This window comes from Aquarana catesbeiana, linkage group LG05, assembly GCF_042186555.1.
Source record: "Aquarana catesbeiana isolate 2022-GZ linkage group LG05, ASM4218655v1, whole genome shotgun sequence".
Taxonomy (NCBI): Eukaryota; Metazoa; Chordata; class Amphibia; order Anura; family Ranidae; genus Aquarana; species Aquarana catesbeiana.
The window spans coordinates 142,079,702-142,097,881 of record NC_133328.1 but is presented as its reverse complement, the minus strand read 5'-3'; the positions used below and the strand labels follow the sequence as shown (position 1 = coordinate 142,097,881).

The following is an 18,180-nucleotide window of genomic DNA, read 5'->3' as shown; positions in this document are numbered from 1 at the left end:
AATACATTACAATACATTGTATCAATGCAGAAAGTTGTATTCTGTCTCACGAGAATTTTCAGAACTCTAATAACTTATTCGTTTTCGATATGAGGCTAGCATCCAAAAAAGACGGACGATTTTTTGTCCGATATTCTCATCTTCTGTACGAAGCATAAGACTTTTTTGCTTTGGAATTGGTTTATTTATAGTGTATTCTGATTAAGAAAATTTAATAGTGTAACCAATAAATACCACTTGGTAGATGCCAGTGGTGGAGTCTTTGCTGCTCCTGGGTTGTAATCTTTTTCTAAAATAATTTTAATGTCAGTACATTTTTATTGAGTTTTAAATAGAATAGACATACAAGATGGAACAATGCAGAGACAAAGAAAATGGTTGCCATGAGAGCTGATTATAGTGGGAGAACAGTGTAATTCAAAGAAAACCATAACACAGCTAGGAGTATGTGAACAGTCACATAACGTAGTTGAGAGGGGATATTGTTGATGTCTATGCTTAACAAGGCAAATTCTGGTGATGGGGCTATAGGATTTTTAGTAACATTACTGATAAGTGTGAATGTTTCTGACCAGATGGTTGAAAGCCTATTGCAACTCCAAAGTGAATGCATTAAGCTGCCTAGTTCACCACAGTTCCTCCAACAGGAAGGTGAGGCTGATGGAATGAATGTGTGAATCTGGGATGTGGTGATATACCAACGGAGGTTGATATTAAGGGTAAGTTCCCACAGGTTGGAGGAACGGGTCGCTTTGTAACTAGAGAAGAATTCAGCTGAACTAAAAGAAACACCTATGTCTTTTTTGCATTTTATCATTGGTGGAAGTTTGACAAAAGTGGTTTTATCTTGTAAAAGATTGTAGAAAAGTGTGATACCCTTGAGACAGGAGTTATCAGAGGATAGAGTGCCTTGAAAAAAGTATTCAAACCCCTTGAAATGTTCCACATTTTGTCATGTTACAACCAAAAACGTAAATATATTTTATTGGGATTTTATGTGATAGACCAACACAAAGTGGCACATAATTGTGAAGTGAAAGGAAAATGATAAATGGTTTTCAACATTTTTTTACAAGTAAATATGGTAAAAGTGTGGCGTGCATTTGTATTCAGCCCTAATGCTGCGTACACACGGTCGGACTTTTAGGCTACAAAAGTCCGACAGCCCGTCCGACAAACTTTCAACGGACTTTTGGCGGACTTTCGACGGACTTGCGGCTGACTTTCTAACGAACGGACTTGCCTACATACGATCACACAAGTACGACGGATTTGTACGTGATGACGTACACCGGACTAAAATAAGGAAGTTGATAGCCAGTAGCCAATAGCTGCCCTAGCGTGGGTTTTTGTCCGTCGGACTAGCATACAGACGAGCGGATTTTTCGACCAGACTCGAGTCCGTCTGAAAGATTTGAAGCATGTTCCAAATCTAAAGTCCGTCAGATTTTCGACCGAAAAAGTCAGCTGCAGGTCCGATGAAGCCCACACATGGTCGAATTGTCCGCCAGATTTGGTCCGTCGGCGTCCGTTGGACTTTTGTAGACAAAGTCCGACCGTGTGTACGCAGCCTTAGAGTCAATACTTTGTAGAACCACCTTTCTTTGCAATTACAGCTGCAAGTCTTTTGGGGAAAGTCTCTACCAGCTTTGCAAACCTAGAGAGTGAAATTTTTGCCCATTCTTCTTTGCAAAATAGCTCAAGCTCTGTCATATTGGATGGAGAGTGTCTGTAAACAGCAATTTTCAAGTCTTGCCACAGATTCTTAATTGGATTTAGGTCTGGACTTTGACTGGGCCATTCTCACACATGTATATGCTTTGAACTAAACAATTACATTGTAGCTCTGGCTGTATGTTTAGGGTTGTTGTCCTATTGCAATTGAATCTCTGCCCCATTCCCAAGTCTTTTGCAGACTCTAACAGGTTTTCTTCTAAGATTGTGTCAGAAACCATGACTCAGACCGAGACAGAAGTACAGTTAATCACACTTGTTTATTAATAATAATAAAAAGGTAAACAGAGTAAGCGTAGTCAATACATAGCCAGAGTTCAGTAACCAGATCGGGTAGTCAGCCAATGCCAATGTCAGAGAGCCAGAGATCAACGTACAGCAAGCAGGATCAGGTGCCAGAAGGGACGTCAGCTGAGCAAGACTTCAACAGGAACGCAGGATAAAGTTTCTGAGATGTGACCATGACTCGACGGATGACTCAGCCCAAGACAGAGTAACCAAAACCAGGGGCTTATCTTTCTGGGAAACTGGAGACGAAACAACGCCACCTAAGGTCTGTCTGTGACAGGACCTCAAGGTTCGGGCGTTCCCTGGATGGGTAGGACAAGACTTCAAAAAGTGACCAGCCTGGCCACAATAAAGGCACAATCTCTCCCTCCTCCTAAGGGCTCTCTCATCCGCAGAGATACGCGTGAAGCCCAAGTGCATGGGTTCATCTTCACAGACCGACTCGATACAAGGAGGCATAGGAGGTGAGGGAGGCAAGGGTGGGACTGTAAAGCTCGGAGACAAATGTACAGGAGGCTTGCGCCAGTGCTCCTTAAAAGAGAGTCTGGAGTCAATGAGGATGGCAAATGTGATCAACCTCTCCAGCTCAGTGGGTATATCTCGGGCTGCTATTTCATCCTTGATGTTATCCGAGAGACCATGAGAGAAAGCAGCCACGAGAGCCTCATTGTTCCAGGCAACCTCTGCTGCCAGACTACAGAATTCAGTGGCGTAATCGGCAACAGTTCTTGAACTCTGATGGACATGAGGCTCTTGGCAGCAGAAGCGGAGTGTGCGGGAACATCAAATACCCTTTTGAAGGAAGCCGCAAATTCAGGGTAACTCAGGACCACAGGTTTTTGCATCTCCCATAGAGGGTTTGCCCAGGCCAAGGCTCTCTCAGAAAGCAAAGATATCACGAATCAATATAAAATATGTTGGTGCGCTTATTAAACTCTCCCCATCTGTTGGAGTGATGCTTGCATATAAAATCCTAAACCATTAAAAATGCCCTGATATCACAATCAGTAAAGTGAATAAGTGCAAATAAATATATCAATCAATAAAGTGAATGGATGCAAATAAATGCATCACAAACCTATAAGGGAACACATATAGATACTTGAGAAAGTCACGTGACATGTGATACGCATGGGGAAGAGGAGTCAGTGACGTCATCGTATAGTGTTCGGCATACACAGCGATAGCTGTATGAGCAGTGAAGCTATCTGACCATTGTAACAAAAGCGATTCAGCTACTGTGAATGTGTGAGTGGATTACATTGATTGCCCAGTTTTATAGCATTTAAAAACACTGCGCAATGATGTTTTTTCTTTTATCTTTATGTGAATCATCACCTTGCAAATGTAATTCATCATGCAACTGTGATCTGTGATACAAGCAAGTTCATCAAAGGCATTTGATTGGACATTTAGACCTCAGCTGGGTTAACACAAACAGACACCATTTAATGTTTTTTTATTTTTATTTCTTTCATCAACATATATCTTGGGATATGTGTTCCCTTACAGGTTTTTGATGCATTTGTTTGCATCCATTCACTTTATTGATTGATATATTTATTTCCACTTATTCACTTTACTGTGATATCAGGACATTTTTTATGGTTTAGGATTTTATATACAAGCACCACTCCAACAGATGGGGAGAGTTTGATAAGCGCACCAACATATTTTATATTGATTTGTAGCAATGGTGTCACAGCACTAATTGATTGGTTGCAGCTCACACATTTTTTCTGGTGTTTTGTTATTTTATAGAGAATCCACACCAACGCTTTTTTTTTTTTACAAAGATATCACGAAACCTACTTTGCTTCTGTCTGTGGGAAATGCCTGGGGCAGCATCTCAAAGTATATCTCAACCTGGTTGAGAAACCCTCTGCATTGAACTGGATCGCCCCCAAATTGCTGGGGAAACGGAGCGGAACCAGACATGCCTCTTATAGAGGTAATATTTAAGGCGGGTGCCTGCACAGAGACTAGAGCAGCAGCAGGAACAGCCTGCAACACAGGTTGTACCGGAGCAACCATAGTGGAAGATTCCAAGTGAGCCGTGCAACTCAGGAACGTTTGTAACGCCAAGGCAAACTTATCCATGGGGTGATCCTGGTCATCCAATCTGGAAAAAATATTACCAACAAGTGGACTGACTGCATCTTCTGAATTCATGGCCTTTGCCTACTGTCAGAAACCATGAATCAGACAGAGACAGAAGTACAGTTAATCACACTTGTTTAATAATAATAAAAAAGGTAAACAGAGTAAGCGTAGTCAATACATAGCCAGAGTTCAGTAACCAGATCGGGTAGTCAGTCAATGCCAATGTCAGAGAGCCTGAGATCAACATAGTAGTACAGCAAGCAGGATCAGGAGCCAGAAGGGACGTCAGCCGAGCAAGTCTTTAACAGGAACGCAGGATAAAGTTTCTGAGATGTGACCAAAGGTGAAGGCAGAGATGAAGTCAGCTGGACGGCTTTAAGTAGCCAGGACTGACAAGCAGATCATAACCAGCTGAGTCACTGTGGAGAAAAAGGAGCTGGCAATTAGCTGACAGCTGAGCGGCCAGCTCAGAGAAGGAAGGGCTGAGCCTAGCCCTGATAGTTTGCCCTGTATTTGGCTCCATCCATCTTCCCATCAACTCTGACCAGCTTCCCTGTCTCTGCTGAAGAAAAGCATTCCCACAACATGATGGTGCCACCATCATGTTTCTCGGTGGGGATGGTGTGTTCAGAGTGATGTGCAGTGTTAGTTTCCTGCCACACATAGCGTTTTGCTTTTAGGCCAAAAAGTTCAATTTTGGTCTCATCTGACCAGAGCACCTTCTTCCACATGTTTGCTGTGTTCCCCCACATGACTGAAAAACAGGTATTCATCTGGCTTTCTTTCAACAATGGCTTTCTTCTTGCCACTCTTCAATAAAGGTCAGATTTGTGGAGTGCACGACTAATGCCGCGTACACATGACCGGTCTTTCCGTCGGAATGAACTCTGACGGTTTTTTCAATGGAGTTCCGCTGGAGTTCCACTGAAACGGACTTGCCTACACACAATCACACCAAAGTCTGATCGTTTAGAACGTGATGACTTACGATGGGACTAGAAGAAGAAAGTTCAATAGCCAGTAGCCAATAGCTGCCCTTGCGTCATTTTTGGTCCGTCGGAATAGCATACAGACGAGTGGTTTTCCCGATAGGAATTGATTCCATCGGAAAGATTTAAAACATGTTCTATTTCTAGGCCCGTCAGAATTTTTGAAAGAAAAAAATCCGATGAAGCCCACACACGATCGGAATGTCTGATGGAATGATTCCGTCTGACCTTTTCTACCGGAAAGTCCGGTTGTGTGTACGCGGCATAATAGTTATCTTGTGGACAGATTCTCCCACCTGAGCTGTGGATCTCTGCAGCTCCTCCAGAGTTACCATGGGCCCCTTGGCTGCTTCTCTGATTAATGCTCTCCTTGCCCGGCCTGTCAGTTTAGGTGGACAGCCATGTCTTAGTAGGTTTGCAGTTGTGCCATACTTTCCATTTTCAGATGATGGATCGAACCTAACCCTGCTTTAAACTTCTCCACAACTTTATCCTTGACCTGTCTGGTGTGTTCCTTGGCCTTCATGATGCTGTTTGTTCACTAAGGTTCTCTAACAAGCCTCTGAGGGCTTCACAGAACGGCTGCATTTATACTGAGATTAATTTGCACACAGGTGGACTCTATTTACTAATTAGGTGACTTCTGAAGGCAAATTAGTTCCAGTAGATTTTAGTTAGGGGTATCAGAGTAAAAGGGATGAATACAAATGCATGCCACACTTTTCACATATTTATTTTTAAAAACATTTGAAAACCATTTATCATTTTCCTTCCACTTCACAAGTATGTGCCACTTTGTGTTGGTCTATCACATAAAATTCCAATAAAATACATTTACGTTTTTGGGTGTAACATGACAAAATGTGGAAAATTTCAAGGGTGTGAATACTTTTTCAAGGCACTGTATATCCATGCTTTTTCATGTATATAGAGATTAAGGTGTGGATTGTGCATTATGTAGTAGGTTATCTGCATGTATTTAAAGTAGTATGCGGCAGGAATAGAAAATTCTTCTCGTAGGGATGTAAATGGTTTCAAGAGGTTGCCGGAGTATTCTAAAATTATTTTATTTTGTACTTATTTGCTCTCTCAAATCAGAGTTGGATACTTCCATAGAAAAACATATATTCCATTTTAAAGTAAATACATTAGGAATAGGTCTAAGTCTTCAATAGCTGAAAAGTCACGTGGACAATATGGAGTAGCCATACACTGGAAGGGAGAGATTATTTCCCTCTGTTGCAAAATTGGTACATATACTTATGGAAATGTTTAGATGGGCTACAGTGGGTATGTATAGGCAGCCATAGAAGAGGCTGTCAAAGGGCAGGCTGCTTGAGGCTGCTCACAATGCATTCTGAGAAGCCTCCCACCTGCTATTTATAGGGTTAACTGAACTCTTTTCCACAATATGCATGTGTGCTTGGCTGTTTAGATAAGTGCACTGCAAAACATCTGAATAAGGCCTATAGAAATGCTATGTGCTGTTCTCAACAAAACATCCAACAGCCAAGAACATGTGCATAAATCAGTATCATTGCTTGTACAGTTCTATCAGCAGTGAGAAGCGGGCTGCCTCAGTTGTGTTGAGTTCATACTAATTGCAGGCAAGGCTTTAACAACCTCTTAATCATCTGTCTATCCACAGCCTTTAATATATGATTATGACCAGTGGCGGCCTCTTTATTAGGAGGGCACAGGGGCGCCGCCCCCCAATCCATGCGCCCGGCCCCTAATCTACATGCAGGGCAGTAGATGCATGGATTTCAATGTGTTTTTTTTAAGCACATGATTAGAGCCCGAGGCTCTAATTGGCTTCAAAAAGGGTGGGCTTGGGGTGCAAAGCACTGCGCCCTGAGCCCACCCAGTTGTGTGACGTTAGAAAATTAATATTTGCTAATGTCCTCCTGTTTCTCCTCCTGGCCAGTCAGGAAGTGGGTCCTGAGACCCAATTGGCCAGGAAGTCTTAGGACTCCAGGCCAATCGGGTCTCAGGGCCAACTTCCTGTTCGGCCGGGAGGAAAAGCAACGCCTGTTTGACCAGGAGGATAAGCAATGGCCCTGGATCTTCCTTCGACAAGCTGGAGCGAGGAGCAGCAGCTGGAGGGGCAGAGGCACAGGAGCCCTACCTCGGATCCAGCAGCACCTCGTCATCGGCCTCCTAAGGTAAGGCCACTAATCGTCGCTTTGCCCTCTGTCTCCCGCAGGGGGGGCGAGTGAGGGGGCCAGGTTTGTTTGCCACCCCCCCAAAATATCGAGCACCAGCCGCCACTGATTATGAGTATATGTAAAGAGGCTAGACAGTTTTTAAATTGTCAAAATGTAATACACCCTGTTCATTACTGACTGAAGCAACTGTGACCATTACTTGTCTTGATGTAACACACACAGAGCACAGAGGAGCACATGGAGGAGGACAGAGGGGGACTGGAGGAGGACACAGAGGGGAACCGGAGGAGGACACGGGGGGACTGGATGAGCACACAGAGGAGCACGCGGAGGAGGACATAGAGGGGGATCAGAGGAGGACCAGAGGGGGACCGGAGGAGGACACGGGGGGACTGGAGGAGCACATGAAGGACACACAGGGGGACTGGAGAACACAAGGGACAGTCAGGAACAATTGGTGCAGCTGTGGGGGGAGTTACAATCACCTATCTCCCTGCGGAGCTTTCAATAAAGCAGCTGATTTCAATAAAGCAGCTGAAATGTATTATATATTTTGGTCATTCTGTGGGCTGAAATAAAATGTGGCCTGGCTACACTCAGTGACTCAGGCAAAACACTGACTGCCAAAGTAGTAAAATACTTTGAATTTGCCAGGCAATGGGAAGCAAGGTGATCCATGCAAAAAAAAAAATGTACTTGGCCGAGCTGAATGTGTGTTTATATGTATAAATCAGTGGACATTTACTGACATTGGAAAGTGTGAAAAGAATTAATGTGCATTTTATTCCTCAAAGTGGTTTTGGACGACAGCAAGCGTTTGGCAAAAAGAAAACTCATAGAAGAAAACAGAGAAAAGAGACGCAAAGATGAACTACAGAAGACACTGGTACAAAAACCAGAACCGACACCAGAGGAGTGGGAGCTAATACAGGTTGTCACTGAAGCTCATGTGGCCACCAATGCACAGGGAAGTCACTGGAAACAGAAACGAAAATTTTTGGTAAGAAATTAATAACTGAATAACATATTAGTATTTAGTTGGAACGTTAGGTTTATGTGACTGCATGTGCTTTGAAGGAGGACCCATTCGTGTTGCCGAATTCATTAAAAATGACCTGCTAGGAAGAATTTGCTTGAGAAAAACTCTTAAAAATGTAAAGGCTAATGCTAACCCTACCCTAAAGTTAGTTTTAAAGTAATAGTAAAGGCTGTTTTTTTTTTTTTTTTTGTTTTGTTTTAAAATATTAAACATGTTATATATACCTGCATTGTGTAATGGTTTTGCACAGAGCAGCCGTGATCCTCCTCTTCTCAGGTCCCCCACCGGAGCTCCTGGCACCGCCCTCTCCCATGCCAAGTGCCCCCATAGCAAGTCACTTGCTCCCGAGCTCAGTTCTGAGTATCCATAAGACACATAGAGCGGGACTTGGCCCCACCCCCATTCCCTCCCCACTGGCAAGACAAGTAATTTGCGCCCCTCACCCACAGATATATAGCGCTCCCCAAGTCCCTTCCACTTGTACAGTATTAAAAACCCTTATGGTACATTTTAGGATGTACCACTCTTTCTTTGTTCTCCTTTCTTTCCCTCTTATCTCTCTATCCTAATTTCTTGTTTTCTATTCCCCATCCCTCTCTCTAGCCATCTTTTTTGTTCCTCCCCCTCTTTTCCTCTCCCTTCCATGTATTCTCAATTTTTAATTTTTATTCCTTCTCTTACTCCTTGGTGGGGGGGGGGAGGGGGGGAAATGGGATAAGTGTCAGTGCTGGGGGGAGTTCTGATCAGCCAACTTAGGTGCTCTTAATCAAGATCATCTGCTGATCTGAGAACTGTAGTGGGGACTTTTAATGGTAACTATAATCACAGGTAGTGTTACTCACTGTGTCTACAGCTTCACTATGTCTCTGACTTTGTGGTGTCTTGTAGCAGTGACACCTATGCTGAAATCAGGAGATAGGGTCTCCTCCAGCCCCTCCCACTTCACATTCCTCACCAGTCAGCTGACCTCTAGTCTCTGCCTCCCAGCCATGCGGTGGGCGGCCGCGGGCTCCAGGAACAGCCCAGCTGGGTGGCCACAGGCTCCAGGGACAGCCCTGCTGGGCGACTGCAAAAGGCTGGAGAGCGGTGCAGGCTTCAGGAACAGCCCAGGATTCGGTGACCCCTGGCAAATTGTCAGGTTGAGAACCACTGCCTTAAGCTAACTTTAAGCTAACTGACTCTAATTTACTTTTCTGGCCAAGCCTTTGATCACCTTTGATTACCATGTCACCAATGAAATGATTAATTAATTTATCAATAGAAGCATTCATCCCCATGTTATTGGCACAGAGGACATGTGGATCTCATGGTTTTGTTGACAAATAAAGCCATGTGAATAAAAAGTCTTTTTTAATTAGCTAACCTATCACTGAATTCCTTTCTTGATGTATTCAATGTACACTTAAGCAGAAAAAGTTTTTTCAAATATTAAAGTTTTAAAGCAGCCCCTCTAACCCACAGGAGCCAATTAAAGCCAATTTTACTCCTAAAAAACATACAAAGGGACCTTCATTTCAACTTACTAGTTAACTTGCATTTCACCAAAATGGTGAAATGCATGGGGATATCCTAGTTTTTGGCAAAGCAAAAACTCTGTTATCCTCATCCTTTGTTCCTAGAGACACAACAAATAAATATATTTCAGACACTTCAGTTAATGAACCCAAAAATTGAAGCAGACATAGACTTCATAACGGTCTCAACATTATTAACTAAAGGGTACAATGTTAAAGACAGAGAACAGCAAGCAGAACACAGAGCATAAAAAAGAGAACATGTAAAAAGCTTCCTGACTGGAAGTAACAACACCCTTTAACCTTTTCGCTGCCAGGCTCTGCGCTCCACTTTTAAACTCAGCTGGCCAGACCATTTTTGCATTTTTTTCCATGACTTTTTTTATTTTTCCTTTACAGCTTTCAGAGTCAACTCAAATCATTATCAGCAGATAAAAACACAGCAAATTTTACAAAATCCCTACTAAATATAAAAGCTAACCTGTATGGAATTAATATGTAACAAATATTTGTACATTTTAAATTGCGCCTTTTTGCGAAATGGTGAAAATTGGACATATGCAAAAATTTAAATATCCAAATTTCTCAAAAAATCTGGAGGTTTTTATTTCTCACTTACAGCTTTTGGAGTTGGTTAAAGATCCCCCGAACCATATATTTTCTGAAAACACATGACCTGTAGAATAAAAAGATGCTACTGATTTGTAGGGCCCTGCAATATTTGTGCAAATGTTTCCCAAAACAATATATTTGCTAAAAATACTCTAAAATCATTATTAGCAGATATAAACACAGCAAATTTTACAAAATGTTGGCTAAAGTCCTACTAAATATAAACACTTTACCTGTATTGAGTTAATAAACAATTTTTGAAAAATGGTGAAAATTGAACATACTCAAAAATGTATATAACCAAATTTCTTCAAAAATCTGAAGGTTTTCATTTTTCCCTTACAGCTTTCAGAGTTTGTAAAAGACCCCCCAAACCATATATTTTCTGAAAGCATAGGATCAGTATAATAAAAAGAAGGTGCTACAGATTTTTAAGGCCCCGCAATATCTGCGCAAATGTTTACCCAATCCTTATTTTTGCTAAAAAATGCACCAAAATCTTTATTAACAGATACAAACACAGCAAATTTTACAAAATTCCTGCTAAATGTCTTCTAAATATAAAAGCTAAACCCGTATTGAGTTAATAAATAACAAATATTTATAGATTTTAAATTGTGCCATTTTGAGAAATGGTGAAATCGGACATACGCAAAAATTTCTCTAAAAATCTCTAGGTGTTAACTTTTTACTTATAGCTCTCAGAATTTGTAAAAGACCCCACAAACCATATATTTATTGAAAGCACATGGCCAATAGAATTAAAAGAAGGTGCTACTGATTTTTAAGGCCCCGTGATATTTTCACAAATGTTTATCAAACAATATTTTTGCTAAAAATACACTAAAATCATTATTAGTAGATTCATACATGGCAACATTTTCAAAATCCCTGCAAAATTCCTACTAAATATAAAAATTAAAACTGTATTGAGTTAATAAATCACAATTAATTGTACATTTTAAATTGCACCTTTTTGTGAAATGGTGAAAACTGAAGGTGCGCAAAACAGTAAAATAAACAACATACTCTAAAAAAGCTGGAGGTTACCATTTTTCCCTTTCAGCTCTCAGAATTTGTAAAAGACCATACAAACCATAGATTTTCTGAAAGCACAAGAACTATAGAATAAAAAAAATGTGCTACTGATTTTTTTAGGCCTCGCAATAATTGCACATTTCATCAAACTCTTGTTTTCACTAAAAATACACCAAAATCATAATTAGTGCACGCAAACACAACATAACTTACAAAGTTCCTGCTAAATTGCTACTAAAGCATTGTTCACATGTGGCATACTAAAGTGTATGCCCTTGGAGGGCCATGTTTACCTGCACGGGAATGTACGGGTGTTCCGTGCATCTCGGTGCAGGCAGTCCCATTTATGTCAATTAGGATGCAATGGCTCCACAGGCATAGCCGCTGCTTCCAATCTGACATTCATGTGGGTGTGGGTACAAGACGCAGACAGTATGAGTTCAGGGACCTACATGGATGTCAGATTGGGAACTACGGCTGTGTTTGTGCAGTTGCTACATCCCAAATGACATCAATGGGACTGCCTGCACAGGGATGCACAGAACACCTGTGCTTTACCATACAGGTAAACATGGCCTTGCAGGGGTATACGCTGTATGCCCTGTGTGAACAAGGCCTTAGGCCCCTTTCACACAAGTAGACTGATCGGGTCCGCCTGTCTGTTTTTCAGGCAGACCTGATCAGACCACCCATTGTTCTCTATGGAGAGGCAGACGTAAATGGACATGTGTTCTGTTCCCCATCCGTCTAGCAGATCAGATCAGATAATAATCAGATGGAAACAGACAGGTGGTTTACCGCCGATGCCTGGGCGCTGACATTGTGAAAGGGCTCTAAGAGTTTATTTTTATCAATTACCAAAATGGAAAGTAAATGAACACAAGCAAAATCCAAATCAAACCGATATTTGGGGTGACTACCCTTTTAAATCTTCTGTGGATGTAGGCTGCCTCACATCTTTCTGTCACTTCATGTAATCCCAGAGAGACTCGATGTTGAGATGAGAGCTCTGTGGGGGCCAAACCATCACTTCCAGGACTCCTTGTTCTTCTTTTTTTGTTCTTAATGACATTGGCTGTATGTTTGGGGTGATTGACCTGCTGCAAAGTAAACTTGGGGCCAATCACAAGCCTCCCAGATGGTATGGCATGATTGAGAAGTATCTGCCTGTATTTCTCAGCATTGAGGACACCATTGATCCTGACGAAATCTCTAACTGCATTTGCCGAAATGCAGCCCCAAACTTGCAAGGAACCTCCACTGTGCTTCACTGTTGCCTGCAGACACTCATTATTGAATCACTTTCCAGCCCTTCAGTGAACAAACTGCCTCCTGCCATGGCCAAATATTTCATATTTTAACTCATCAGTCCAGAGCACCTGCTGCCATTTTCTGCACCCCAGTTCCTATGTTTTTGTGCATAGTTGAGTCACTTAGCTTTGTTTCCGTGTCCAAGATATGGCATTTTGGCTGCAATTCTTCCATGAAGACCACTTCTGGCCGGACTTTTATGGGCAGTAGATGGGTGTACCTGGGCCCTACATGTGTCCGCCAGTTCTGTGCTGATGGCACTGCTGGACATCTTCTGATGTGGAAGGGAAGTAAGTACGATGTGGCTTTCATCTGCTGCATTAAGTTTCCTTGGCTAATCACTGTGTCTATGGTCCTCATAGTTGCCCAATCAATGGTGTCCTTAATGCTGAGAAATGCAGACAGATATGTATCCGTTTTATTAAGATCCGTGATTAGTTCTCCAAGATGTTTTGAACAACCTACCTACCAAATTCCTTCCAAATCTGTGTGCACAAGTGCTGTGTATACATAGAAGAATTGATGCTTGTTTGAAGCCAAAGGGTAGTCACACCAAATATTGATTTGATTTAGATTTTACATCTGTGCGCTCACTTTGAATTTTGTAAATTGAGAAAAATAAACAATGGAACAAAAATCTATTTCAGGTAATCGGGTAAGCTCTAGGCCTTGCTTCCCTCTTGGGATCTGGGTTCTGGCTTGTGAGTATAATTACTTGTGTTTATTTATTCAGTATATATTACCTTGAGTAATGCAAAAGTTTGGTTTGTCCTTCTTGCTTCTTGACATATAGGAAATGTAATGTTTACCTGCAAAGTGAATAGTAAAAAAGATTAAACTATGTTTACTTTGAATTCCCCATACATATATATATACTGTATATATTAGAAACATTTTTTTATAGCATATAATCAGTTGATCATTTAATATTCACTTTAGTGAACAGTCTCTATTTCTTTAGTAAATCAATCAAATATTTTGTGGCAGAAAAAGTAATTATCCACACCATTTTCCTGCCAGGACTGTGTTTATTACTGTCAAGCTAACTGTCAGCTTTCTGTTGAAAAAGATTCCAGGGGCTGTAAGCAGCCAATCACTTACACGGGTCTGGGACAGGCATGGCAGGTGTCAGTAGGTGGAGTGGAGGGAGATCAGTGAACATCTGTTTGCTACATCTGTTCACTGATCTCCCCTCTGGTGAATGATCCCAGCTGTCAGCCCCCTAGTGACAGCAATAAAGTTAAGTGTAAACAAAATTAAAGTAACACAAAATAAACAAAAAAACACAAAGTATTTTTAAAGCCCTCTTACAAACAAACAAAAATGTGCACTGGAGTGAGAGCAATAACTCTAGGGCCATTGTTCACAGTAAACTCTAAACTGATAACCTGCAAATGTTTTTGCAGTATCGCCTACGCGCAATTTTAAAAAGCTTGACATGTTTGGTATCTAGTTACTCAATGCAACCTCATCTTCTATATTTTATCAAACATTTGGGTAATATTGTGTTTGTGTGCACTAAAATGAACTTTATATTTTTAACTGACAATATGGGTTTGATAAACATGTGCTAAAATCATGTGACATAAAAATTTTAAACTAGCACCATTTAATTCACTGGGGTCTCTGTTTTCAGAAAATATACAATGTTAGGGTATTTCAACCAAACTTCAGGCCTAAAATGTGCATTATGATGTGTGCAAAAAAAAAAAAGGCTCTCGTAGACAAGTGGTTAAAGTGTATATAAACCCAATAATGTAAGTGTGCCAATAATATACTTCTGGACCTAGGGTGACTATTACCGTACTGTATCCATGGAAGTGCTGCGTTGTCAATATGGGACCTCCCTATCACCCCACCTCCCAGTCTCCATAACCTTCTATGTTCCTTTGTTGCTCACAAGGTACTCTGTGCAAGAATGATAGAGCTACTTGAGAAAACACAAAGTGGGCAGGAACTCACAGGATTTCCCGCAGGATCAAAGAGTAATTTGAAATTATGGAACACATACACCAAAATGCTTTGATATTTTAAACAGAGATAAAGCCAAGAAGAAAAATGTTCTAACACTTTACTTTCAAAGGGAACCCGTAACTTGATTAAATGGTGTTTTTGATATCTGCGTGGATTTCAACTTTAGGTAATATATGACTAAATTTACATATGTGATGTTTTGACCCTAGCCAGAAGATATCGGGCAGGCTCCTATAGTTAATGCACCGGAGGGTGGAAAAGTGGACTTAGAAGCCTTCAGCCAGTTTACAAAAATAATCACCCCAGCAATTACACGAGTGGTTGATTTTGCCAAAAAATTACCTATGTTTTGTGAGGTAAGTAAATGCACTGTACAGTGGTGCTGCAGCCATTCTGTAGTATCACTCAGAAATTTCAGCAGAATTAAAAATAAATATATTGTGAAATATATTACAGGTATAAATAACACATACTGAAAAAATAATTCTGCAAGTGCATATTTAATAAGGATGGGCGAGCCTGAGCATGAGTTCGGGCCAAACAATGGTTGTTCGGAAGTTCTCTGAACAACCAAATTACAGGGATATCCGACCATTTGTTCGGCCTGCCGAACGACCACAATGCACTGCGCCGCTGCACAGTGCATTTAAAGCCCTGATTGACTGAAGCAATGAAAGCTTCGCCCAATCAGGGCACAGAGTACTGTCAGAGCCATGATTGGTCGCTGTCATGATGACGCTATTCAATCATGGCTCATTGCTCTTAATCCCACCCCACACTATAAAAGTATTCTTTCCATAGTGGCCATTTGTAGTGTGATAGCGGCATGGAGAGAGATAGAACAGGGCTCTGTTCAGTGCTATTAGACAGTTAGTGTGCTATAGTGTGCTATTCTGATTCTATTGTCAGTGCAGAATATCAGTTTAGTGTGCATCTAGAGATAGTTCAATGTGAGAGTAGTGCAACCATTCATCTTTACATTAGTGTGAATGTAGGGATAGTTCAAGCATTGTGAGTGTAGTGCCACCACCATTCATCTTTACATTACTGTGAATGTAGGGAAGTTTAACGTCGTATATTTCATTGCGTTACTGCAAGTTTAACACCATCTATTTCATTGCGTAACTGCAAGTTTAACGCTGTATATTTCATTGCGTTACTGTGAGTTTTTATGCCGTATATTTCATTGCATTACTGCAAGATTAATGCCATATAGTTCTGTACGTTACTGCAAGTTTAACGCCGTCTACCTAATTGTGTTACTGCAAGTTTAACGCCATATATTTCATTGCGTTACTGCAAGTTTAACCCCATATAATTCTGTGCATTACTACAAGCTTAACGCCATATAGTTCTGTATGTTACTGCAAGTTTAGTGTTGTATATTTCATTGCGTCACTGCAATTTTTTACTGTATATTTCATTGCGTTGCTGCAAGTTTAACACTGTATATTTCATTGCGTTACTGCATGTTTAACGCCATATAGTTCTGTGCATTACTGCAAGTTTAACGCCATATAGTTCTGTCCGTTCTGCAAGTTTAACGCCATATATTTCATTGCGTGACTGCAAGTTTAACGCCATATAGTTCTTTGCATTACTGCAAGTTTAACGCCATGTAGTTTTGTGCATTACTGAATGTGTGATGCAGTATATTGCAGTATATTATAGTGTGTCCGTGGAGTGTGTCTGTGTCATGAATACTCAAAGTGCACAAAACACCACTTTCCATTGTTTAAAGTGCATCCACATACGCATTTACACATCTTTATTACATTTTGTTAATAAGCTTCCCCCATTCCCCCATCATGTCTGGGAGGATAGCAAGGAGAGGCAGACATTCCCATGGCACTGTAAGGGGGCCAGCAGCGTATGTGTCCGCAGGCAGAGGTGGACGTGGTCAGTTCTCAGGCAGGGCATCATTTCTTCTGTATAGTGATGTTGCAAGTGCTATCCAGCCACAGCATGCAGAGGAGGTGGTGGACTGGCTTACTAAACCATCCTCATCCTCCATCACCCAAGCAGAGACTAGAGCGCAGTCCCCTGCAGCTGCCAGAGTGGCAAAACCTGCCTCCTTGTCCACAGCTATTCCTGCCATAGCCCCAGCATCAGGCATGGAGGAGTCAGCTGAGTTATTTGAACATAGCGTCAGCCACTTGCTCCTTGACGATGCACAGCAATTACTCGATTTAGATGTTGATTCTGACTTTGAGGTTGAGAAAGGCAGGAACATGAGCCTACAGAGAGGGGAGAACACTGGTACACAAATTGGCAGTCATGTTCCCCCAGCCGCAGCTTATTGCCAGTGGTCTCAAGTGGTCTCCAATGGTAATGAGGATGGAGGAGATGATGATGATGAGGTCACTGACTTGACTTGGGTGCCAGATAGAGCAGAGGAGCAAAGTTAGGGTGAGGCACAACCCCAAAGAGGCAGCCATCATGGAAGAGTAGAAAGCAGCCACCCTATTCAATCACATTGTGGCGCTGTTATCTCCCGACCCACTTCCCACAGCTCAGCTGTCTGGGCCTTTTTTAGTACATGTGCACTGTTGCTATTTGCAAACTTTATCTCAAGCGTGACAAAAACACCAACCATTTGGGTACCACATGCTTGACAAGTCATTTAACCTCCCACCACTCAGCCCGTTGGTAAGAGCACCTAAAAGCCACACAAGAGGGCACAAATCTGTCCTTCCTGCTTACTCACCTCAGTCTGTCCCTGCTATACCTCATGACCTCTCAGCAGCCTCCACTGACAGGGATGATGGTATAACGCAGGGTGTCCCAGGTCCTTGCAGAACATCTGCCAGCAGCACACCACCAGCTGTAGACTATATCTGGCAAATTTCTCTGCCCCATCTGTTGCAGTGGGAAAAAAAAATGCCACCCACATGCCCAGGGTCTAAATGCAAGCTTGTCAAAGCTGCTGGCTCTACAACTTCTGCCTTTCCGCATGGTGGATTCTGCCCCCTTCCATTAATTTGCTGAATGTGCTGTACCACAATGGCAGGTTCCCAGTCGCTATTTCTTTTCACGTAAGGCCATTCCATCTCTCTACTATCACGTGGAAGGCAATTTTGTGGCATCGTTGGGCAAGGCAGTCAGCCGCAAAGTCCACATTACTGCTGACACTTGGTCCAGCAAGCATGGGCAGGGATGATATATTTCATTCACAGCACACTGGGAAACTCTGCTTGCAACTCAGAAGGATGCAGGACAGGGCTCAGTGCTGAAGCTTGTTGTGCCCCCACGTCTCCATACAGCTGGCGATAATGCCAGATTCGTCAACTCTACCTTCTCCTCCTACTCCTCCTCCTCCATGCCCTCCTCTGCTGAATTGTCCTATGAACCTCAAGTACCCCCTAAGCGTTCAAAGGGCTATTCAATGAGTCAGGCTAATAGGTGCCATG

General features: G+C 41.9%; 1 protein-coding gene across 9 annotated transcripts in view; it reads left to right on the top strand.

Moving 5' to 3' along the window:
* The window catches only part of THRB (thyroid hormone receptor beta), a 606,374-nt gene that overhangs the window by 572,419 nt on the left and 15,775 nt on the right, over positions 1 to 18,180 (top strand). For all 9 annotated transcript variants that reach the window (XM_073630241.1, XM_073630242.1, XM_073630243.1 and 6 more), the window contains 2 exons: positions 8,077 to 8,282; positions 14,980 to 15,126. In XM_073630241.1, the coding sequence (XP_073486342.1) occupies positions 8,077 to 8,282; positions 14,980 to 15,126 (353 nt within the window). The remainder of the gene's footprint in view (positions 1 to 8,076; positions 8,283 to 14,979; positions 15,127 to 18,180) is intronic.